At 41.4% G+C, this 15,621-nt stretch overlaps 1 protein-coding gene across 7 annotated transcripts in view; it reads left to right on the top strand.

Moving 5' to 3' along the window:
* The window catches only part of LOC109639641 (RNA-binding Raly-like protein), a 75,783-nt gene extending 60,436 nt beyond the window's left edge, over positions 1-15,347 (top strand). For 5 of the 7 annotated variants that reach the window (XM_069512565.1, XM_020103228.2, XM_020103229.2 and 2 more), the window contains 7 exons: positions 1,607-1,682; positions 2,638-2,685; positions 3,846-4,027; positions 8,076-8,192; positions 9,824-9,993; positions 11,414-11,452; positions 12,708-15,347. In XM_069512565.1, the coding sequence (XP_069368666.1) occupies positions 1,607-1,682; positions 2,638-2,685; positions 3,846-4,027; positions 8,076-8,192; positions 9,824-9,993; positions 11,414-11,446 (626 nt within the window). In that variant the 3' untranslated portion in view covers positions 11,447-11,452; positions 12,708-15,347. The remainder of the gene's footprint in view (positions 1-1,606; positions 1,683-2,637; positions 2,686-3,845; positions 4,028-8,075; positions 8,193-9,823; positions 9,994-11,413; positions 11,453-12,707) is intronic. The other 2 variants (XM_069512567.1, XM_069512566.1) reach the window with 2 other exon arrangements.
* The last annotated feature ends 274 nt before the right edge of the window (positions 15,348-15,621 follow it).

The raw sequence follows: 15,621 nt of genomic DNA, 5'->3' as shown, positions 1-15,621 counted from the left end.
TGAATTAGTTAAGCATATGTGTATCACTGGAAGGGACGGGATGATAGTGAAAATGTGGCTTGATGCAAAATAAAGAAGTGCCCTTAAAGAGATCTATGTTCCTCTGAGGCTCTTATTCAGATGGACTTCACAACACTGAGGAGGTTTTGGTTTATTCTTTCAAGGGCTCCATGTTGATGAATGTATTTGTTCTCACACTCTCTCCTGATGGCTGTGAAAGACCTTTCTCGGCACTTCACTTCAATAAATGTGTAGATGCTTTCAAAAGGTTCTTTGGTATAAAAGGAAATATGTTTTTTAAGAGCAAACTATGGAATTTTTCCACCTTTGGTCATAATATTAAGTTTAAAAAACTTTTTTTTTACAAACAATATTAAAGTACAAAGTATATTCGAGGATCTGCACCAAAATGAAATGGGCTCTTCCCTCTTATACTACATCTGTACATCCGTACAGTCGTTTTTGAGGAACTGGTTTGGCGGAGGTAATAGTGAGGATGCTACTTTCTTCCCCTTTCGGTCAAAGTAGCCTCACGTGTGCCTCATAAACTTTCTGGACTGTTTTGCTGTTTGAGAGCTTATTTTGACCCACTGGCTCATCTCCCAGTCAGCACTCAGAATGTTCACAAAACACAAGGACCTTGCGACACCCTTGGCAATGCAGAGATAGTGAATTGAAAAATTCTGCATCGCTCAATCACAAAACTATGCGGCGGATTTTTTACTTTTTAAACACAAAGAATGAGCAGCTGCCTATAAATCAAAGCCTCCCTAACGCCCAGCTTTTGTTGGAGTTTTCCTTTATATGCTCTTACGTGCTCAAGGATTCTCTCCTGCTTCGCGACGAGCATTTCATTTTGTAATCTTTCCAGTGCAAGGCATAGCAAGGTCTCCAGTTGTGCCTCAGAAAATTGGCTCTCTCGTTGCACCCCGACATTAGCGAGCATGTCCTCCAGTGCTTCAGCTTTGTGTGTTGCATATTTAAGTGTCGCATGAATAGGTGGAAATAGCTCAGCGCTTCAGGAGATGTTTTACTCCCGTTTATTATGAAGTGGTACTTTCATGCCGCCTTCTGTTCATGCGCCGCTCTGAGCTGTGTGGAGTAGCATCACTAGAATCATCAGCCGTCGCTCTGTGTGAGGATTTCTCAAGGTTTTGCTTTCATTGACACAGTTTCTGGGTTTTAAATTACTGGAGGTCACACTGCAGTGAGGAAAACCTCAGTGTTGATATGCACAGAATGAAATCCTGGAATACGACCTGTTCTGTAGGGTGATGTTCAGTAGAGAATATCTATGAAAGAATTGAAACAAATATGTAGAACTCTCATTTAAGTAAATTCCCATTTCTGAATCCTTATTTCTACAGTGAAGTTTCATATAAATATATGTGATAAACCCAGATATCAGTATGAATGTGAAAGTCTCATAGTGGCAGGCAGATAAATCAATAGGGTTCTATGTGGTCATACAATTATATATTAGGTTTTATCCCATTAATTAATGGGTTTATATACTGCTCATAAATGCTTAATAGAGCGTCTTAAAGAACGACTTAGGAGTGATTTATCTGACTGTGTGTGTGTGTGTGTGTGTGTTCTTTTGCAGACATAAACATGGCAGGCGAGCCCAAGCCCTACAGGCCCAAAGCCGGCACCAAGCGGCCGCTCTCAGCCGTCTACAGGTGAGCTCCGTCCAACTCACAGTTCCTGTCATAAATATTAACTGTCCTCCACATCCTGCCGCTGAGTGGAGTAATATTTAGAAAATGATTATTATGTTCCCGTGTGTTTTTAATTTTTCTGTCTTTTCCTTTTGAACCTTGAATTTCTAATTGGGTTTTTAATGCGCTCCACGTCTCCGCAGCCTGGACTGGAGATTGTTGGTCACAGGCCTGTGGAGCTCAGAGGAGATGCTCTTGTTACAAGCGTCATTAAGCATTATCCTGTTTCTTTTGGCCCGTGCACATATTCCGGTCACACACAGATGAAAGCAGGGCTTTGTGACATGTTCCTCTTTACTAATAGTTTGTTCACTGGAAAAGTTTATATTCCCACCAATTTACACTGTTTCTCTCTGAATCGATGTTCTTTGACTAATTTATTCATTTGTGCATTGTGTTATCATAAAGCCTCATTTGCATTTTATAGCTTTAGCTGGAAACAGCCAGGATATAATATGGTAATTATGGAGCAGGAAGAGGAGAGGCAAAAAAAAAACCAACGCTACATTTTTCTAAATTGGCAAAACTGATGCATTAATACTAATTCAGATTCCTGTGAGAAAAGCAACATTTCAAAACAGCTTCTCTTTTCTTTCCTCCTCTTCAGTTGTATTCCTCCCTCTGAATTCTAAATGACTTGCCGTCCTGAGCTTGTACTGAACATTGATTTTTCCTCTCCGGGGTCGAAGTTCGTTCCCCCGACTGAATTTTTCCTCTGAAACTTTTCTTCTTCTTTGTTGATCTGTGCTCTTTGCGTGCCAGCGTGGCTCAGGCTCGCTGCTGAACCTGCGCCGAGCTTTAGGCAAAAGCTAGAGGGTGTCCAATCGAGTCAGAGCAGCTTGAGCTTGATCCCCTGACAGATCCAAAATGGCTCCTCTTTATACAACCTTTCTTTCTCTGTCTCTCTCTCTTACAGTGGCTATGAGTTTGATTACGAGTACTACAGGGATGATTTCTACAGCAGGTACGTACCATTCACGTCATGGAAACAAATCTGACACTGAGCAAGGAAACGATTGACCCCTTGGCTGAGCTCTAATCTCCATAAACAGATTCTGCATTTGAATGAACATTTACTTAAATGCAGCAACTATTGACTGTTTCATTTATCTGCCGTCATATGCTGTTAGCTTTTTAATAGAGATCTGCCCGAATGACGTCTGGAAGTAAAACACTAAAGAATCCAGTCGTAAATGTCAACTCCATTCTTCTGTCTCATGTTGCTTGTCGGATTGTAAACAGTGAAAGGTAAAAGGAAGATGGAGTCTTGACCCAGATATCTGCTGTCTTCACAGGAAGCTGCAAAATATTGGCCGAGCCTAAATCTTAAAATAAGATGCCTGAGCCCTGTTACCATTATTGCTTCGCCTGGAAATCTTACTCACCTTACTCTAAACACATAAATCCACTGTTGAATCGATTCCTTATACTTTTCTTGCAGAGTTTTTGATCTTGTAAATGTCTTTAGATTCAGAGTTTCACACTTGGCATGGCTCAGATGCCTTGTGATGATGACTAAGCTCTGACCGGACATGTGGATGAAGAGGTTTACCGAATGGTCAATAGAATTTTATCTTAAGATTTTGACTCTTCCTCATTAAAAATCCGCCCTTGTCAGATTGAATTTACCACCCGTCCCTCAGAGGCACCTTTAGATAGTCGGATTGTCAAAATGTCTGAACGCACAAGACAACACGCCGATGCAGGAACGCTCTCTGTTGTCTCCCCCGTTTATCTGCGGGCGATAAGAGTGATTATCTGCCGAGGCGTTTTTCTAAATGTCAGACTTGTTGAGAGCCTTGACTGACGTCCAGTGTCACAGTCGACACTGACACCTTCATCTGACATTTAGCTCCCTCTCCTCCTTATCCTCTTCACTTTGAGAGGATATGCGAGGGGATTATTTTGGGGGTGAGCGTTTACCTTTTGTTTTTATTCAAGCTGAGACAAAGAATCCAGGAGAAATCCATACAGATATCAATGTTGCAAAACAGCACATGAGCCGAAGGTGAAATAAATAGATAAACCGGGGTTTTCAAAATGCTATGTGACGTGTTATTGGATACAGTAACTTATGAAAACAGTGTGAGAAATCTAATATCATTGGTGTTTTTATGTCTCGAGGCTTTTCGACTACCATGGCAGAGTGGCCCCCCCACCCAGAGCCGTGATCCCCCTCAAACGCTCCAGGGTGCTCGCTCCATCCTCCCGCCGCGGGAAGACCTCCTTCCCCATCAAAACATCCTCCTCCTCCTCCTCTTCATCCTCCAGACCACCCACATCCTCCTCCTCCTCCGGGCTCAAACGTACGTACAATATAAGGTTTTTGTTTTCTTTTTTTTTTTTTGACGCAGTCCAATTACGCCACTATGCATTCAGTCCCTTTCACAAGAGCGAAGGCGGAGAGGCTCGGAGAGAAGAAGGTGGCGACGAGATTCAGCTGTGCTACTTACCCCGCCATGAAAAGCTTTTTAATTCAATCCAGCAGCTCTGAACAAACCGCGCTGCAGTGTAGAGGGAAAAAAAAACAACAAACACAAATATAATCAGAGCGTTCGGAGCAGCACTTGCTCAGCAAACAGCTCCAGGATCCATCTGGATCTCGCTCGGTCGTCTGGTTAACCGGAGATGCTTTATAACGTCCTAAATGTAATTAACGTGAGATTGAGGGCATCTATGTGGAGCCGTGGTCAGCTGGGTTTTCCTCAACGTTCGTCTCTCCACTCGTAGCCGCCCGTGTAATTGGCTACAGTGTTTGTTCATTGTTGCCCGTCTCGGCCGGTGTTATCAGCAGGAGCAGCTTGGTGAGGTCTGTCAGGAGAACCCGGTCGCATTTAGTATTTTAGGGAAGAGGGAAATCAGCCCATCTCGTTCCTCTTTTTGGACAGAGTCAATGAATCCTCTGTCGTGTGTCTGAGTCGTGCTGCTGCATGCTGGGAGACTAATTTGCCTCTGCCAGGACCATGAAAAATCACTTCTGGTGAAGACTTTGCCCCAGATAGACTGGACAGCAGAATAAGGTTAGCTCGTCCAGACAACAGGGTGGGTCAGTGTGGGCCGGTTGAAGGACTCGTGTATGAGTAACAATTCACTCGAGGGGAATTAAAGAAACTTCTGTCAGACGAGGATGAGTTGATGTTTTTTTTACATTAAACTCCTCTTTTGGAAGCGGACGTTGACTTTTGACCCATTGTGTCTGTTGAAGACTGAAGATGAAATTAAACCTAACTCTACCTTCACCATGAAGAACCAGACATATGGAGGATTGTTTATAAGATCCTTTCATAACTTAAAGCTCAGCGCTGATGATGAACCATGTTTAAAGAAGCAATGAGGCTCAACATCATATCAGGATGTACATTTTCAGATCAGTCGATAATTATCACAATATTTTCACATTATTTTTTCTTCTAAGTTTAAACACTGATTTCTTTTGCTCCTGAGAGAACGTTGATGTTTTGAACTCTTCATTAAGAGCAGAGAATGACACACACACACACACTCACACACACACACACACAATAAAACGATCAGTTATGTCTGTGCTTACACAACGTTTAAACATATTGATGTATAATTAACTTGTTTTTAATTGTTATAAATGAAATTGACATGGTGATAACTGCTGATATTGTTTTAATTCCCAGTCCCAGTTATATTATACAGTTATTTTGGCGTCATAAAATCTGTCGATATTGAGTTTGGATTTAATTAGATTTTGTCCTAAATTAATTTACAAAAACGAATTACAGTAGATTGTTTTCACTAATTGCCGAGAGTACATTAAAAGTATTAGGATGTTGATATTAAAATTAAATACAAGATTAACATTAAAATGGTAAAATAATCGTGTTTCCATTCTGTCTTAAGATTTTTCCCCACAAAATCCTCCATACTGTTAATACCTCCGAGCTGGGAACTTGTCATCATCTATTTCGAGTCTGAATTACATCAGCATCACCAGCTCTTTGTCCGGTTTAATCTTCATAGACCAGTGATTCAGGAGATCCTCCCTCAGTGTCCCCGAGATAAACATTCTACAGTTCATCACCAGGTCCTAAAATTAGATCCATTTCTCGTTTCCCTAAATCTTCCCTAATGCTGATTAAATAACAATGTCGTTTTTTTCTTCTTCCCCTGTTTCCTTTAACCCGAGCCGTCCCCGAGATGCCGTGTTGATGAAACGGCGTTTGGATTAGGACGTGTTCGCTTTTCTCTCCGCAGCTTGTGTGACTGATAGCACAAAAGGGAAAAAAGGCCTGGAGGCGGCGATAAATTAAAAACTGTTCCACACTTTCTTATCTTCAAACGACAACTAGTAAGCTGCCCACAGCGAGCTCCGATAGTGTTGGAATAAGAAACCCAGTGTGTCTATGAGTGTTTGTGGAAGTTGCTTTGTGCTCACGGGCGCAGGTGATACCGAGGGGGAGATAGCGACGGTTCAGCGCATCCCGCCATCGAGATATCGTTGTTTATCCACTGTTTTCTCCTTGTTGCCGCAGCACAAAGGTCGATTCTGTAGCTTTAGGGCTTGACGGCTGTTTTACGAGAAAGCATGCGCACGCTACATACGTATATATTTACATCGGTGTGGTCCTGTTCTTTCTTTTTTGATGTTCACATTAATCTTTCTGCTTCTTAAAGAAGTGACCACACCACGCTCCATCCTACCTAAGAAGCACTTAGGTTCTTTGTCACCATGAATTCTATTGAACGATTAAAACATCCTATTGGGAAATCCAGTTTAGCGCAGACTAACACACATTTTTATCATGCATCTGCTCAGAGAATGGATGTTTATGTTTTATGCATCAGTTTAGCTCCTACATAGAAGGGGCTCTACATTGTGGTGTGGGTGTAAATGAACACAGAGAAACTTTTGTGAAAGAGCCGCACGCCGACATGGTTCCACTCAGCCGATGTTTTGATTCTGTGCGTGTCTCCTGCCGCTGGTTTTCTGGCTGCAACTTTACAGGAAGTGGTGGGTTTGTTTACCGAGCACTCATCCATCCGCTCGCCAGCCCTGACGGAACCTGATAGGTGTCAAAGAGAATTTTATGTTCGCGTCTCAACTTCTGCTGTCTGTTTTTCTCCCCTCCTCTCAAGAAACGGACACATCTCAGCTTCCGAGGGTTAAGGAATAAGATTATTTTATTACTGCGGGGTCCGGATTCTTTAATCTGCTTGGTTCAAGCTGCTGAGGAAGAGCATCCTCTCTTCAGCAACCGTGAGATTCGGTCTGATTGAATTAACGGCGGCTTCCTTTTTAAAATTTCCAGCAGATGTTCTTTGCATGCGACATATCGAGGATCAAAGAAAAACTTTGACATGATTTTGTTTTGCTTCATTTTCCCCCAAAACTCAGACGCGTATTGTGGAGTGAACACGGAGACCAAAGAGAAGCAGGAAGAGGGAAAAGCAAAAATTCATGAGGCAGTAAACAGAAGCTGTGGGAGGGCAAGTTGTGCCCCGTGTTTCTCATGTGGTTCTGTTACTGAGGCAATGATCAGCCTCAGTTACAGTGAGTGTGTTATAAATAAAATGTGAGCGCAACACAGTGGATTGACTTCATTTGATTTTCCTCAACATTTCATATTAGCCTGAAACTCGACAGAAAACTGTGTAAAATGATACGAGAATTCAAGCTGCAGGTTAGATTTAGATTTCAGAAAAATCACAAAACAAAGCTTGTGTTTAAAATGGTGAATGAGCTGTTCAGTCATTCTGCAGATAACAGTTTGAATTGTTTTTTAATCTGCACCAATTTTAAACACTTTCCTTTAAAGAAGCGCTTTTATCTTGAGACTTTAAACCTTAGTAGTGTTGATTTACATTTGGAAACCACATTTTATACTTCTGTATTTGAACTGATAAGATACGGATGATCGTACTATCACTTAATACATCTATGATGTGTACGACTCGAACACTGCTCCACTTTTTACCTCAGGTCCTTCCTTCAGGGAACAGTCAAATCTAAGTGTTTATGCAATAATACCATATTACTTTCTCTCTCTCAGTTGACTTCTCATGCTAACTGAAAGATATCGGCACTATTGTGCAGAACATGAGCAGCGCTGCGCAGGGTGGTGGGCGTAAGCCTTGTACTAATCCTCAAATTGAAAACAGCGGGTACGCGGTTTCAGCTCGGTGACTCGGCCGGACTGAGATGTTCCTCCCAGAGGAAAGACAGATGATTTGATCTCCAAAATTAAAAACCAAGCATATTAACAGATGACAGCGTGCAGTCGGTAATAAACCGCGTGAGGCAGCGTCATTAGAACGGAGTGAAAACCCAACTAAACAGAGCTATAAATGAAGACCTTCTGTTTCTGTTTGTTTCCTGTGCCTCAGCAGTGAAGACGGACCAGCTTCAGACCATCAAACGGGAGCTGACTCAGATTAAGATGAAGATCGACTCTTTACTTGGACGTCTGGAGAAGATTGAGAAGCAACAGAGAGTCGAGTCTGGTGAGGAGCAGAATCCCAGCAAGCTGGGGAGGAAAGAAAAATAAGGGGAAAGGACGGCGACCACTGAGGGAGGGAAATTAAGAGCTCATGCCGGCTATAAGTCTTTGTGACATTGTGGGAGATAAGAGCAGCAGAGCTCTCCATCATATCAGTGAACAGGTGTCAACACCACGCTGACTCAGTTTGTATGAGAGGTCTTTATAGATGCCCTACACCACAGGACGGGCTCCGAGTGCAGCTCACTGTGAAGGTCACGAGGCATTTGGGTCAAAGAAATGCAGGTTATATATTTTCAACATGTATGTTTGCACTGTGTATTGAAACTCCACATTTTATTCTTTGACCCCGATAGTTCAGAACAAAAACACAAAAAAGAAAAACCACAGTCTTGGTTCTTTGTGCAAACTTCTGTAGGATTTGTTAGAAATAAATTCAAGAGCAGATAAAAGGAAGTGAAAACTCAAGTTGACGTGTGGGTGAAAAACTTTTCTTTGAAATGTTTCAGAAAAGCAGAAAATAGATGGAATGCTATGAAGTGTTTATCTAAGAAAGGCCGCAGACACCACGATTGATGATATATTCATACAACTATTATATAAGGTCATTAAAAATAAAACTAATAATTTTATTAAATGTGTCAAATTGATTTCAAACTGGACTTACCATTCTCTGTCCTTGTTTATTCATCAGCTCATAATCAAATCAATCTGATAAAATCAAATAATGAGCCATAATTAATTGGATCACATCAGACCAGTAGGGTGAGATTCCTCCCGGTGCTGCTGACGGTCAGTCTGATGTTAATGTGTTTGTGTGAGGCGAAGCTTTCATGATCTTTTTGGTGCCATTGAGTTTCAACTTAACGAAGAATTAACCAGGATTCATTTATCAGCACAAACTACAGGATGTTCACCTGAGACACAAATTCTCCCTCTGTCGTCAGAAATGAACGTGAAGCATGTGCGAGATGCAATACTCACGTGAACTCTCCATAGGAAACACGAAATCAGGTTTAGAGGTGAAGTGAGTGCAAACAGGCTTTGGAGAGATGTTGTCGGGTGACATTTTGGATCTGCTTTATTAAAAGCTGAACAGAAAAAGTCTGTGTGTGTGTGTGTGTGGCTACGTAGCTTATAGCTAATGTACAGCCGGTACATTTGCTGTTCCGCTCCACTGGTCACATTTGCCTGAATTGCACTGGATGAAAACTTGCCTCGCTCTCTGTATGAACACACCTGAGTAGTTTCCTCTCAGTGATGTTTGATCCACTCAATTTAGCACCGGGTGGAAGTCCAGAAATATTTAATCATGCTTCAACCAGAGTCTTCTCCCGCTTCATTTAATCATGTACCTGATCAGGTTAAATGGAAAGTAAAGAAGCGAGGATTCCGGTTGCGCTCATGCTTCTAAAGCTTGAGTGAAAAATAAAGAAATATCTGAAGAGTTAATTCTCTCCTGTTGAGGTGAAACTGCTTGAGTCCAGTTGAGGGAAAGAAGCAGCAAGAACTCCACATGAGAAGTCTTTATGTTTCTGAAAACAGCAGCCAACTCAACTTTGCAGCTTCTATATAAAGAAAAGCGATACTGATCTCGGTGTCACGCTGACTCCACTCTCTGTGCCTCTCTCAAAGAGTCTCAGAGAAAGTACGAGGACAACTGCGACTCCCTGCACGAGGAGTCGGTGTCGGAGACGGCGGAAAACTCCGGGGAGGAGGCCGGGGACGGGGAGCTGGACGTGGAGGCGGGAGAGATGACCGATGGAGGTGAGGACGACTACGACGAGGAGGGCAGCCACCATCTGGTAAGAGAAAGGGCTGACGGCGCTGACAGGGAGGGAGAGAGAGCGAGGCACTTTGGGGAGCTCTCCAGTGGGAAGACAGTCTTTGCTTTCTGAAAGTTAATTTTCCAGAATTATTCATGGACACAGATCTGAGAGAGCCCGGCTTCACATGAGTGAATGGCGAGGGCGCCCGGACTGACAGTTTCTCCCTGACGACCCCGGCTCAGACAGCGGAAACATGGCTCTTCACGAGCCCACACGCACACTCACAGGCTCGCACACGCACACACTCACAGGCTGAAATTAAAGCCAAGGGCTTAAGACACATAGTAAGAGGGTTTTAGACTGAGAATTGCACGGACTGGTGTGGAGCTCACCGTGAAATGGTTCAAGTAGAACAGGGACGAGGAGGTTTTCTTTCACAAGGACATTATATTTATCTCTCTTTTAAAAATCTGTCATGAAATAAAATTGTTATCACAGTCATTTGTCTGAAAACAGACCTCACTGGCTGTGGGAGACTGTCGTTTGCATGAGACTGTTTCCATCCATCTAAAATAAAACTATAACAGTATAAGCATTCATTCTTTTTGCAGCAGAAAGCAAAGACGTCGTTGTGACGTCAATACATTTAGTTATGTGCGGTGAAATATACATACTGTATAGAAAATGGGCTTATCTCAGAAAGTAAAGAATGTACATGTTCACACCTATTTTGTTCATGTGTCTGTATTTATATCTCATTGTGCTGCCTCAGACTAACACACCCATGGGGGCTCAGATGGGCTTAAAAGCATTTGCTTATTAAACAAAATGGACACTGAATGATAAAATGACAACTGCACCAGTGTGAAAGTAACAAAGACTCAGTGTTTTCTGCTTCTTTTTGCCAACAGACACAAATTACTGTAAGATTGCAGTTTTTCGTTGTAAAATGGGCAAGAAAATGTAATGTGGGAAGTATTTTAAAAAGACGGGTTATAATAATATAATATTACAATTATAACATTTATCTGCATCCTGATGATCCAGTTAAAAATCCCCAACACCAAATTACACAGCGATTAAAATATATTACCCAGAATTCAATCATTAGTTGTATTAGCAGTGTGGCCATGTTTTTGACCAAGCCTCCTTCTGTTATGCTGCATTTATTAGTTTATTTATTTATTTATTCATTAACCATGTATGGATGTGTTTGTTATCCTTGATGAAAGCTTTGTGTCCTCGTCCATAGCAGACATTATTTTTCAGAGACATGATAGATGGATTTAATTGTTTCCTGAAGGTCACACTGATCATTGGCCGTGATAACGCACAACAAACACTGTTCCACAGGTTAACACGGCTGCTGTTGCCGAGCGCACGACCTTTTGGAAAAGATCAACGAAAAACCTGTGAGCTCGGTTAAAAACGTTTCATCTCTGTTTTCTTTTTTCAGATAGAAAACCACGTATCGGATATTGACAACTGAGATCAGGTAAGAGCTTTAATTCAAGTGTCCGTTACGTTATGTGTGAGGTCGTTCTGCAGCACAAGGTCCTGGAGGCTCTTAGATCTCTAAACATCCATTCATCATCTCCTCAGTCATAAGCTCCATGACATTTGGAAGACCAGCTCCAGTGAAGGGCAGCTAATGCCGAATTCGACAGAGGAAACATTAATGGTATTTCAATGGCCCAGAACCGCCCACAAACAACATTCATCTAATTGAATTGTGTGGAAGGGGGTATGAAGGCCTGAGGTAAAAAGTTTCCTGCCTCTCAGGGTAATGATGCAGCCACATCATCAGTTAGCTCACCACTGGCTGGCTTTTCATAGCAGGGGCGCTTGAATGTGTTTACGAGTTGGAGACGGTTGATGTTGTAAGACTGAGTTCAGCTCTGCTGCACTTTTCTTTTGCTGCTGGATGAGCAAAGAAAAACTCAGATTATTAATCACATAATATATTTCACAACTTATTTTGATGTTTTTATTTCTGTTTAGCTTTCGTCATCTTGTGAGGGAGATTACTTCAGACTCAATCATTCTAAGGTCCAGTGAGTGAGATTTAGGTGAAGAGGATCTATTGGCAGAAATTGAATATGAAAAAAACCTAGTGTGTTTTGTCTTTTGGAATAGTTAGCAGACATTAGTTTACTTTTGGTGGAAACTACTTTGTTCGTTCTATTGTGGTAGAACATGTAGTATGTATGTAAAAATGTTGCAGTACACAGTGTTGTCCAATAATTAACGTATTTGTACGATAATTTAATCTCTGTACAATGTATAATCACTAATGCACGATGTACGATACGTTAATTACTTTCTGCCACATCTGAAACGTGCCCGTCCATCCAGGCGTCAGGTGTCTTACTCACCTCTACATGTTGCACATCTATTTCCCACGTCTGCCTTTTAAAAATTCTCAGCAGATTCTCTAAACCTCCCCGGCTGGTACTTTTAAAAACCTGAAAATTTCCCTCGGGGTCGCATTGAATATATCAATGTTTTGCTCGGAGGCCGAACCGAGGGCAGAAAATCCCATTGAGGAGAACCTCAATAAGTCGTGTCCAGGGGGAGTAGAGAGGCAGGCGGCTCCGGCCTTCAACGAACATCTGCAGGGGTCCATTCAAAAAAAGCTCTTAAAATGCAACTTAGTCCTCTCCAGATTTCCAGCTTCATAATCAACCACCATGTTTGAGGACGAGCCTGTGATGTGTTTAAGTCCGTTTTCTTTCTTTTTGTCACTTCAGGGTGAGGACGCGATATTAGAATTTCATCATCACCTTCTAGAGACAAGAGAAGGATCTCTGAAGGAATCAAGACACCCATTCTGGACTGTTGAGTTGTGTGTTCAAGAGATGCCCAATCACATTTAAGATGCCGCAACTGTGCAGCACAAACCGAGTGTGATTTGCTCTCTGTAGAAAATGTATTCAAGATCCATTTTAATGCGTCGGCCTGACTTGACCTCATGGATATTCTGTGCGACTCCTATTTCATTGCAAGAGGCTGCAAATATGATGCGATAATCATGTTCCTGAAAAAAATAAAACAACTGAAGGAAATAAAGGGACTTACTTATTGACTTTATGTTGCAAGAAGGAGACATTGACGTTGTTGCTTTTCTTAAATGTGTTTGCGCTGTGATTCTACTTCCTTTTTTCTTTTCTTTTTTTTAAGGAATTTCTGTTATAGCTCAAAAATCGAATGAATAAATAACAAGGAGAACAACGTGCGACAGCAGTGTGATATTCAGAGAAATGAAAGAGGCGTTGTGCCGCCTGGTTCGGATTTTAACTCGCTCATGAGCCAATAGTTGTGAGCATGACTTTTCCCGCTTTATCCATTTATCACACAAATGCCCTGCGGGGCTGTTCCATCATATATTCCAACTCCTGCCAAGTTTTCAAAAGCAGACAGGGCCTCCTGTGGTAGAACGCCAGCACTGGCACAGGCCTCCTGCCACGGAGCATCGCCCTGCTTACCCTGGCATCCCAACATGGATTTCTGCTGTTCACGAGCCAACGCCCTCTCTCCTCTTCCTCCTTCTCCTCCTCCTCCTCATCCCTCTGTATCCTGTATTGATTATGTCTTATGTAGGTGAAGGAGCGACTTAAGGTTTTAGAAATCGTTGGAAGATGTAATTAATGCTTTGAGATTATTTACTGTAATCATTAATTCAGATTGCTTAAAAAGCTGAGTAAATATCGAGTAATATGCCTTAAAATGAGACAAGACAAAACAGAAGATGTCTGTAAAAGTCAATTTTATGGTTGAGTACAAACTGTGAGCAGATGTAGCTGAACCGGCCACTGGCACTGGAGGATTTACTGTTTACTAACATCAACCTACATGATTCCTGCCAGCTCATATTTGGCAGTAGCCTCGCTGCCATGTGCAGCTGCTAACATATAAAAATTTCATAAGCGGCTTGAGCTTCAGCTGAGCAACTACAATTAACATGATTAGAAATAAATTGCTGCAAATTGAATTATGTCACCGGTGAATGGGCGCCAGCGTGTTCTACTGTTAATTATTCACATCATGTTTGCTCCATTTCCCCCCACCCCCCACTCCAAGATGTGGCCGTTAGGAGGTCGGTGTTGTGACATGAACCAGGTGTCTCATCTGCTGATGATGTTTTACTGTACGTGAGCCAACATCAGGTTAAAAACTTCATTAATGTAAAAGCTTTCCGGACGCGATCGAACCAGTTTGACCTGAACGATTCAAAAGTTGCTGGCTGCTGCTCAGCTGTTCACTCAGGTGCAGTTTAAGCCTCGTGTTCTGTTCTACACTAAATAACTTAAACCGGTGTTGCATCTTAAATTTAATTTAATTAATATCATTGATGCTGATGTGAATTGAAGGATTATTGTCGTAACAGGATATAAATAATGAAACTAATATTGTATATTGCTCCGGATCCAAACTTCCTTGTTTTCTTGCAAGTTAACATTTAGCTAATCCCCCTCTGAACAACGAAGTGAACTGCAAATATCATTTTTCAGAGCTTTTAACACCACAAACAAAACCCCATTAACTCCGGTGTCTGTCCAACTATTTGCTCAAAAGCTGCATAAATAAAAACCACGTCACCGGGTGTTGATAAGAAAATGTTTTAAATCCTTAAATTCTCAAGGAAAAGTCACGTCGCACAATTTCATGCACTCACCGGTCAACACACATGGCTGCGCTGCCCGAAAAAAATCAAAGTTTAAAATAACCACTCTTCAAAACAAGCGTCTGGAGAATGATGATTAATATTTAGCACTATTTTTGTACCCGGAAACATGACTAAGGGAAATGGCTCTGCTATGTTTTATCTTTTTTTTTTTTTGCTGGTAGTCTGTTATTTAATGAACCGTGCAGTGATGTGTCAAACATTTTGCAAAAATATATATACATATAAAAAAAAATACATCATTGCTTTTAATTGTTGTAATTTATCTGGGTCACTTTAGAAGATTTCTGGCTCACATTTTGTTTCCCATGTAAATAATCCTTATGATGATTTCAAACACCGATAGGCTAAAAAGAGAGGTTTTAAAATAAAGCAGAAATAATATACTGACAGTTTGTTGGAATTCTTGTGGGTTTCAAGCGAATTCGTGGGGCTTGACATGTAACTGACAACTGTTGTATAGAAATGTACATTTTTTGTAAAGATATTTTTATCAAGAGGCATGTTTACCGTAACTTTGTATTTTCAGTTCATGTATAAAAAAAAAAAATTAACGGTATATTCCCAAAACTGTTGTAAGGCTAGAAAAGTCATGGTCGTAGAAACTACTTGTGTTCTTATCAGTCAATGAAATGTTTGTGTCATATATTTAACTATGTTTCAACACTTTATTTTACAAATAAACATGAACTGAAGGATGAAGAAACCCGCTCAGACTCTATTGTAAATAAGACGTGATAATTACTTACAGATGGAATGTCATCATTAAGGCATGCCTCTTAAAAATCCATTCTCTCCATTCATTACCATGCATCGCCCCTCAATGCAGGCGGCTCACTTAATCGTGATTTATATAGTTGATTATGCAGCGCGTGTGCCGCGCCTGTCACCACGGTGACACTTTAACAAGTTGTGCCGAGCAGTGTTTGAATACATGTCAAATTAACGTCAGTCAGCAGAAAACTGGAGCCACAGCATCA

This window comes from Paralichthys olivaceus, chromosome 17 (assembly GCF_024713975.1).
Source record: "Paralichthys olivaceus isolate ysfri-2021 chromosome 17, ASM2471397v2, whole genome shotgun sequence".
NCBI lineage: Eukaryota > Metazoa > Chordata > Actinopteri > Pleuronectiformes > Paralichthyidae > Paralichthys > Paralichthys olivaceus.
The sequence above is the reverse complement of the archived record's forward strand: the minus strand, read 5'-3'. Positions and strand labels throughout refer to the sequence as shown.